General features: G+C 45.7%; 1 protein-coding gene across 1 annotated transcript in view; it reads left to right on the forward strand.

Moving 5' to 3' along the window:
- Positions 1 to 2,980: 2,980 nt before the first annotated feature.
- The window catches only part of LOC142938163 (exostosin-1a-like), a 34,389-nt gene continuing 27,778 nt past the window's right edge, over positions 2,981 to 9,591 (forward strand). Inside the window, exon 1 of the mRNA XM_076081407.1 lies at positions 2,981 to 4,897. Coding sequence (XP_075937522.1) covers positions 3,954 to 4,897 — 944 coding nt within the window. The 5' untranslated portion in view covers positions 2,981 to 3,953. The remainder of the gene's footprint in view (positions 4,898 to 9,591) is intronic.

Below are 9,591 nucleotides of genomic sequence, written 5' to 3' on the forward strand. Positions count from 1 at the left end.
CGTCAATGATGCAAACAGCTGATTTTGGATGTGATACTGAATCTGTATTTTAACAAAACTACTGGATGCAAATGAAAGAAATGAAATTAACTGAAGTTCTGTTTCACTTTCTGCTCAAGGATGTCTTTGCCTTCTTCTCATTTCCAAGAAGGATTTAACAGGGTCATGATATGGTGGAAGCTTTTTAGTGCTGCCGCTCAATGTTATCTGACAGGTCGTTATGACTGTGGCACGTCACAGGAATTATTGCTGGGAACAGTAGCAGACGTTCAAAATACAATTGACTATTTAATGCAAGAACACGAGAGTGGTATTGATCTTCTCATTTCTTAGTCAGCATGAAAGTGAATAAGCACATTTTCCCAAATATCAAACTGTTTGAGGCTACAGTAGGTGACTTGAGGAAAATATCCATCTCCATGACTCATTCCCACTAGAGGAAAGGTGCCAATCTCCAATTAGAACCTTGAGGGTGATCCTACCGGCCCTCTGCACATCAAGACGCTGGCAATTCCATTTGTCACATGAACCTTTCATTTCACTGTTAGTACTGATACACTCGGATTTGATTTGTGCATTTCAGCTTCAACAAAGATGGATGAGGCTCCTCACCAAGGCTGTCAGGCTCAGCCAGGACTCAGGAGGAGACATTGAATTACCACATCCAAGGCTGCGCTCTACATGAAAGAGCCACACACATACACAGCATTCACACATCCACAATGTGTATGCCTGCATGTGTGTATACTCTTGCATATGTCTGCACGGTTCTTGCAAATATCACAAGTGTATATTTTTGCGAGTGGAATTTTCTAAATCTGCACTGCATTACAGATATTAACAAGAGTTAATGACCTCAAAATGTGCGAATAAATCTCCATTTGGCTGTTTAGTTGCTCGGCTGGCTGACTCGCCGGCTGGCTGGGAAGACTATGCTGACCTGGGTGCATCCAAATTAGATATTGGCATGGTTGCGTGTGTTACACAGTGGGAGTGCTGCTCTGGCTAAGTCACCCTGCTGCTCTAAATCTGGCCAGTGCTCAGCTCAGCAAACACAATGCAACAGCAGGGAGACCGCATCTCCACAGTCCCATTAAGCTGCAGATAATAGCGAGGCAAAAGCAGAACCCACACAGATGTTTTTTGTTTTCTTTCCTTGGATCCTACATTGTTGTTGATTTGTCATTACACTGTCATTTGTTGGTTTTGAAGTGAGGCATCCAAAAAGGCCTCCTGGAAGTGCAAAAAATAAATTCCAGTCTGTAAAGTGAAGGACTGTCACAATTACGCATGGACAGACCACTTTAGAGAGCTTCAATTCAAATTCAGCGACATATAAACAAAGCGCATCTGATCATTCTAGTGGCAAAAGCTGAGGAACATCAATCTATACTCACATCACTCACCAGTGCCGCCCCCTCCCCCCCCCCCCCCACACACACACACACATACCCCACACACACCCCATCGTAAATTAGTTAAGGGGATGAAAGTGAGAAGAGGTGGAAAGAATGTCAGAGAGGGAAAAGGCAGAAATGGGGTGAGAGAGGGGAGACAAAAGAGAAAAGGAGGAGGTAGAGAATGAGGAGGTGGCCATCGTATGCCTCCATGTCTTTGATCAGTGGTCCATGGGGAACTGAGGCAGTGCAGATAGCTGGTCCACAGCTCCTGAGGAACGCAGCTTCACATTCCTCCTTGCTCTTTCCCCGCTTCTGCAAAATCACTTCTAGTCTTTCAGACCACAGCAGCTGTGAAAACACATCATGGCTTACTACATGCCAGAAAGGACCTGGCTAATGCACTGTGGTGCCATTGTCCTGCTGGTCGTCATCCACTGGTGCAATTCCTCTCAGGGCAAACTCATTCTTACCCAGGTTTTTTAAATTATAGTCTTTTTCTATTCAGGCAGAAAATTGTTAATTTCTCTTGTTGCTAATTTCTCCCAACGGAAGGGTCAGAGGTCATATTCAGCTGCAGAGCAGCACTGGTATGACTCAGGGATCCAGCATTTTGCTCACGGGCACCTCAGCAGGACAAATACGTGTTGATGAAGAACCAGGAAACCTAAATATTTCAGATATCTTGGTTTTTGTTCAAAAGATATAGCCAATCTCTCAGCTGCAGAATCCCTCGTTAATACAGGGACCTGAACCCTAAATCTCTTTGAAGCATGGTCTCAGTCCACCAGCCTCTGCCGGGATAATTTATGGTAACAGTGCAGCAAAGGGTAGTGCTGCAACTCCTAGTCATCTGCCTTTAAAGTTAAACAAAACCACAAACAATAAGCATACAGAAATACAGTATTTTAAGCTAGAGAACATTAATTATGCACTATGTAAGCCTCCATAACTCCATGTTAAAAAGTGCAAATAGAAGCTGTTTTGAATTAGGTTATAGCCATAGACCCAGATTTTTTTTTTACAATACACACGCCTTATATGAACAACAGTAAAAAGCAACCGTAATACTTCGAAGTGTACCCTAAAAGTGTCCTTATGGGCATTTGCTGAATGTGCTTATAATAATCCAAGAGCAACTGAATTTACACTGAAAATAATGTTGTTATTTATTTCAGAGTTAATTCTTTAATTAAAAACTATGACAGCCATCTTAAATGCCAACATGCATGAAAAGTCCTTCAATTTCTAAAAGAAAACGTATAGAACTGCCAATAAATGGACCTTGAGGTGAGATTTTAATGTATGTTACTGACTGTTGAAGTTATTTAATACTTTAAAAATCGAATTAATTCAAGAACACTCAATTGCTGATATGGCTTAACAAGGTTCAACACGCAAACCGCTCATTAGTTCCCTCTGGTAAATCAGTGCGGGGACTATTCTTCCTCTCCCCTCGCTGGATGTGAATGGGTGCGCAGGAAGCCCCGCCCACCTCGGGTGTGACGCTAGCCAATGGCAACGCACCGTGCGCCGTGGAAGAACGTCACATCATCATCATCAGTCGTTCTGCTGGGACTGCTGTCCGGGCTCTGCTGCTTGGCTTGCAGTCTCCACAGTAGCGCTTGTTTTTGTGTGTGTGAGACACCACTTCACACGACCGGAGACATTAAGGGACAAATTAGCTTGTCGGCTTCGTGGGAAGAGCGAAGGACACGTTGTGGACGAATGAAGAAACCTTGTTTCAGAGGAAGAAGACAGAGTGGCTGCCTGACTTTACTTCCAACCAGCGTCAACGCTACTTTGATGCAGCCGCTTAGCTAACAAGCTAACTGGGAATGTTTTCAGAAATTAGCCTAGTCTGCTCGCTTGCTAGCTAGCTAAATCGAATGGAGAGATTTGCTGTAGAGATTTAGCAGACTGTAATAATAATATGCAATTTATCTTTCGGTACATTAAGTGAAAGAACCATGGGGATGTCTCGAGCCGGGTATGTTGGATGTTTAGGGCTCCAGTGCCCGCTTGGTTGCTAATTCCCAGAAGGGACAATAGTTAACTGCCCAGTCAACAAGTCTGGTACACACTACTGCTTTAACATCACTCAAGGAGTTTGTAACGTACTCTTTCTGTGCAGTGTTGTTATCAGTTGTCACATGGTTCTAGTTAGCTAAACATGAACACTGTGGTAACAATTAGCGTTGTGTAGCACAGTGTGTAGGTGATGGTATACAAAGGAGAGTGGGGTGCTACTTTAACGTTGGATCTCAATTTCTAAGTGGATCAAGTCACTGGTGCACACGAGACACCGATGCCACTTAGTCGATACTACTGACGAGGAGGCGAGGTTGGGTGAACATTATAAATCGCCCACATGCTTTGGATCAGGTCCCGGACTTGTGAAAGGCATCTGAAGCAAGAGGTGGGAGAAGTGAGCGCGCGACCCTTGCAGCCCGTGGGAAGATGGCGGAGGAGCGCTCCCGCAGGAGGTGGTGAAACCCAAAACTTGCAGACTTCTCGGATTTATCGCCAGACATCTTATCTCAGATCGGAGGACACATGCAGGCCAAAAAACGGTACTTAACTCTGTTCTCCGCCGGCGCGTGTCTCATTCTGTTGTTTTGTTTTGGGGGGATACAAGTCCCGCTGTCCCGGGGGGGTCCCAGCCGGCGCGATGACCGCAGCCTCACCGGCTATCGTCCCGGGGCGCGGTGGCGTCACTTCCCGGGGTCCCTGCGGCCCTTCAGCACCTGGGAGCAAGACCGGAGCGATGAACACATATCTCCCAGACAGAAGAGGGACGCCAACTCCGGCTTTCTCAGCGGGAAAAGCTGCAGAATGGAGTCCTGCTTTGATTTCTCCCTGTGCCAGAAGAACGGATTTAAAGTGTACATCTACCCGCAGCAGAAAGGGGAGAAGATGTCGGAGAGTTATCAGAACATACTGTCCTCTATCGAAGGATCCATGTTCTACACGCCTGACCCGGGACAGGCGTGCCTGTTGGTCCTGAGTTTGGACACTCTGGACCGGGACCAGCTTTCACCCCAGTATGTGCACAACCTGAAAGTAAAAGTCCAGAGCCTTCATCTGTGGAACGGGGGCAAAAACCACATCATCTTCAACTTGTACTCGGGCACCTGGCCGGACTACACGGAAGACCTGGGCTTCGACATCGGCCTCGCCATGCTGGCCAAGGCCAGCATCAGCACCGAGAACTTCAGGCCCGGCTTTGACGTTTCCATCCCTCTGTTCTCCAAAGAACACCCCAGGACGGGAGGGGATAGGGGCTACTTGAAACATAACACCATTCCCCCTTTTAGGAAGTACATGCTTGTTTTTAAGGGGAAGAGGTACCTAACCGGTATAGGTTCAGACACCAGGAACGCTTTATATCATGTCCATAACTCTGAGGACGTGGTCCTCCTCACCACCTGTAAGCACGGGAAGGACTGGCAGAAGCACAAAGACGCACGCTGTGATAAAGACATCGCAGAGTATGACAAGTAAGTACTATCCAGTTGATTTCCCAGCAAGAGTGTCTCAATTCACACCATCCGGTAGCAGTATGGGTCTGTTTCCCTTTGTCATTATACTTCCCAGAGGTGAGGCATTATGATGAGACTATTTACAAATGCCACTCTGTCTGAGGGACTATCTAGGTCCCACCTTTCCCCTCATCTAACCCCTCTTCATTTTACACACCTGATTTCCTCAACAGCGATTCAAAACTCTTCAGTGGACACGAGTGATTTGTTGCTTTTAAATAGTCCTCATATCATATGACTTTATTTCCGAAATTACACATCACGAGGCACAGCTGAGTAGATTACTGTATTAATGTAATTCAATTGATATCTCCGTCTGTTGACAGCCTGCTAGTCAGCGGTGGAGAAATCTGCTTCTCTTGCTCTCGACGTTTCCACCTTTCTGCCCGTCGGTGTATAAGCCGAAAGGTTATACATTCCTCAGTAATCCCCCGTTCCTCCAGAAGGCAATATTGCACAGCTCCATTGCCTCAAAAAGTTGCTCTGTGGTCACCACCCTGTACTGCAGTTGAGCCGCGCTTGTTTTCTGTGCCCAGATCTGACGAGCAAACTGGCGTCTGTCTCCCCCCCCCCCCCTGCTCTGGCCAGTGGGATTCATGCCGTGCCGTGTTGTTACTGGTGGCTGTGTGGCGCTGGGTGTTTGACCGTGGCTCTTCGGAGTGGATTAACGGGGACAAAGCGCTGGTGCCAGTAAGGGGAAGCCACTCGGGGCCCCTGTTTGCTCAGTCATTTCCCAGACCAACCCAACCGCATGAGCCAGGAATGCCCCGGCCCCAGCCAGTGTCCTCCGTGAACCCGCCATTGTTTTGGGGGGCCTGTTGTGCTTGACCCCCTTGTCGACCCTTTTATCTAGTTGTCAGTTGTTCAGTTTGGGTAACAGATTTCAATGCATGTTAAGGGGTCTGATATGAAACCTGCGTGCAACATGGATTACAGTGAGATTGAGGTGTTTTCTTTCCGTTTCCAAATTCATAAACTGGTTCTGCTGCGTTTTTAATATCAGCATTGCTGCTCGGGGGATTCTCCTCTTTGTGCCTGCCTGTGTGGGTAGGTATCGGCTTATGAGGTTCATTCGTTGGCTCAGCAGAATAACATTCTCAGTATCACTCTTAAGACATGAGCTATCTGCTCTCTCTCTGCCAGCTCGCTGCTCGCTGCCAGGGAGTGATTTCACACAGTGAGATGGGTGGCGTCAGAGTCGTAACCCAGAGGAGGAATTAATCCTCCTGTCATTAAGTAGCATACGGGGAGAAAACGGGCTTCGGGTATCTCGCTAGCCCTCGTCGGCTTCGGTTCTCAGTCGGTACATCCTCAGTAAGCCACATCGCTATCAGTCAACAGGCCTGGGTTTGATCCCCACGACACTGTGGAATTCCTGTTCAATTAAATCAAATGAATATACTGATCCGTGCCCCTAGTGCTGGTAGAGGCCTGACATTCATCAAAGTCAGTGTGACACTTCAACTAACATGGTTACAGAAAGGTGTGCACTTAAATGGAGAGGAGCATACACTAGTTTAAGCCCATCTGTGACTTTTATCTTGCTGCAACACATTTCGCTCCATGATCAAATCTTACTGACATTATGATCAAGTTTAGCCAAAAATCATGCATCATGTCTTTTGGACCTTCCATCATTCAGTCAGTAATACAAAATAAGGCTGCATATACAGATAGAATACCACCGACAGTAGCATTAAACGATGCTGGTTAGAGTGGATTCTCACCACTGAGTCATAATTTAAAGACCAACGTTTTCATAACACGTATTTTTCCAATGGTTTGTGTACATGTAAGAAGTGAAAAGTGCATCTCTGAGCCAGATATTATACATTTTTTATGAGAAGTTTGTTTGGAACGGATCTTGTAAAAGTATATCTTGCAATGTGCAGTGATTTTACAGAACACAGTCTGAGGCTCTTGGGACTCATCTGCTACAGTTTGTAATAGCCCGTTCTAAAATTTTACCACCACTGGACTTTGGTTTTATACCTCTTGGTGTCCAACCTGTTTTATCCCTTCAGATGTCTTTGTATTGTGGAGGAAGCTCCAGATGCGGCAGCTCCCATCATATCAAGTGTTAGTTAATTGCCTTTTTTGGCTCTAGTCAGCGGCACAGTGGACCAATCAAATCCTATCGTTGCAATGCGGTTTGTATTAAGTCTGTTTGGACTAAAGGTTGGGTAGGGTTCTCTCTTATTTTAGGGGGAAATCCAAATGGTTCACATTACGTCTGACGGGACTGATTCATCAGTTCTCAACAGCGAAATCTTTTTAGGTCAGTAATCACATCCAGACCCACGCTGGTTCCATGGCCCGGCTTGGAGCTCAAACGGGGGCTGAGACTCAGAGGGTGCGTGGGACAGTAGTCAAGGAAGCCAGTTGTCAAGGAGATCAATATTTGCTTTTGGGTCTCTGACTTGTGCTCTGCTGTAGACAACATACTAGTGTGATCAGGCTGGTTGCAATATGCCCAATATCTTCCTGATTAAGCAGCTGTTTGTTGGATGGACAGGGTTGGACTCAGGTTAAGACATTAGCCAATTTTGGAAAAAAAATGCCAAATATTATACCAGCTATAGGTGCACTACATTTATGCTTATTCCACACTGTATCACCTCCCTTACACAAAGCAGATCAGAAGTATAGCTTCAGATTTAGCTTAGATTTTACTAAAATGCATATGTTCTGTTGGTAGTACTGAGCTCTCCATGCAGGTTAATGTGTATTTGTGAGTGAGTTGTATTGTCCCTGTGGGTCAGACAGTACAGTCTGTGGTCTAACTGGGTGGAAGTAATAGTTTCTGTGCCCGGCTGCGGCCCTTTTGTGCAACAAATCCCTCTTATCCTCTCCCACTGACAACACGGAAGTTGTGACAGACTGAATGCAGCCTCTCGCCATAATTACCATGTAACGACCATGTCTTTTTGTGCACTACTGAAGTGTTTATTCTCCAGATGTTGGCTTGGAATGTGTATGGGTTTTTGATATACTTTGCGTGTACATGTGTTGCTTGTTTGAAGGGAAGACATCTGTTACATTTGGACACGGCATTGCACAGGACACTGTCTGATTGTTCTTGTTTAATTGTAATTTTAGTGTATATTTTGCGTATTGCATAATATTTGTAAGCCCAATTCTCTAATCTTGAGATAACATGGTCTTTTGACAGCTTAAAGGTCCAGTGTGTGGGATGTGATGGCATCTTGCAACTGAAACCCGAACGGCCCTCTCCAGAGCCAGTTTGGTTTGTCTGTTCAGGGCTGCTCCAGAAACATGGCTGCCCTAAGTTACTGAAAACGCAGCCATTCTTATTTTGAGGTGATTGTACACTAAAAAAAGTCTTTGTGGCTTGTTTTAGTTTCCCTTATTGGTGATATAAATCTGCTAGCTACCTCTAGCCTCTACAGTAAATGAAGTATTTTAGGATCGCTGTACTCCTTAACTGCTGTGATGAATATTGCTTTTACACACATTGAAGGCTCCCACATACTTGTTCATAACATATGTGAGGAAAAGTCTAGAGGTGTTTTTGTATTCAGGCATGATAAAACGGTCCCATATTTGGGATTGTTAGAGGTTGTATCAGGTATGATTCAAAAATGTCTCTTAGCTAGCGCCCTGTTCTCGTTTACATTTCTTACTGGAGTTATCTGGATTGATAGAGCGTTATATTTCACATATTTGTGTGTCGCAAGTAAACTACAGCATGTCAATTTGTGTGTGTTATCCTTTGTGACGTATATTACCCTGTGCCAGTACACTGTTGTTTACTCAGTATATATACCAGAGGCTCGGAGACAGGTCTTGGAGCAGCCTTGATGCATATTCTGTATGTGAATCAACTCTGTCTCCTTGCAAGAATAAATGTCCTGTGATTAATGATTTTTACATCGGCTCGAGTGAATTTTTTTAACAGATGTCGCACTGCTTTTTTGTTTTCCAGCCAGTGGGTAGAGTCAACTTTTTTTGCTTCCCTCTTCACCACACTCCCTCAGACATCTGCACTCAGCTACTGTGTGTACACAAGTCTGTGATGCAGCCAACGGAGAGAAGAAAAGGTCCAGCAGGAGGCCGGTCAGATGCAATTTTAAAACCTCCAACTGAAAGCCCTCTCACAGCTTGTTTCCAATTAAGAGGCCCTGCCAAGCAAGAGGGTACAAGATGGATAGAGGGAGACGAACTGAGAGTGAGCTTGGGGGGGGGGGTAGGAACACAAGTAGCAAGACGGAGGGACAAAGTAAAAGCAAGAGAGGAGGAAAAGGCATGCCAGCCACCCAGCAGTGTGAGGTGAGTGCAGTAGCTGGCTGGGTGCTGCCGCTGGTCCGCTAGGTGTATTTATAGACTTGCAGGGTTTTAATCCTCAGTATTGGCCAAAGCCCCTGGCAGAGGGCTGCCGGCCAACCTGATGCAGGCTTTACAGAGCTTGGGCAAAACGATAATCGGGGGGGTTGATCTGAGTTTCTTCATATGCCCTATATTGTTTATTTAGTTGCCTAACTCTTCTGAGTAACTGCAAATGGCACTGCTTGACAAAGGTGTGTGTGTGTGTGTGTGTGTTGCGTTGGAGTCTTTAAGCCGTTGTCATTTGCTCGGTGAAGACAACAAGAGAGGACGAGGCAGAACATGAAATACGATCGCACTAAGAGGGT

This window comes from Anarhichas minor, unplaced genomic scaffold, assembly GCF_050575085.1.
Source record: "Anarhichas minor isolate MPS153535 unplaced genomic scaffold, ASM5057508v1 ptg000080l, whole genome shotgun sequence".
NCBI lineage: Eukaryota > Metazoa > Chordata > Actinopteri > Perciformes > Anarhichadidae > Anarhichas > Anarhichas minor.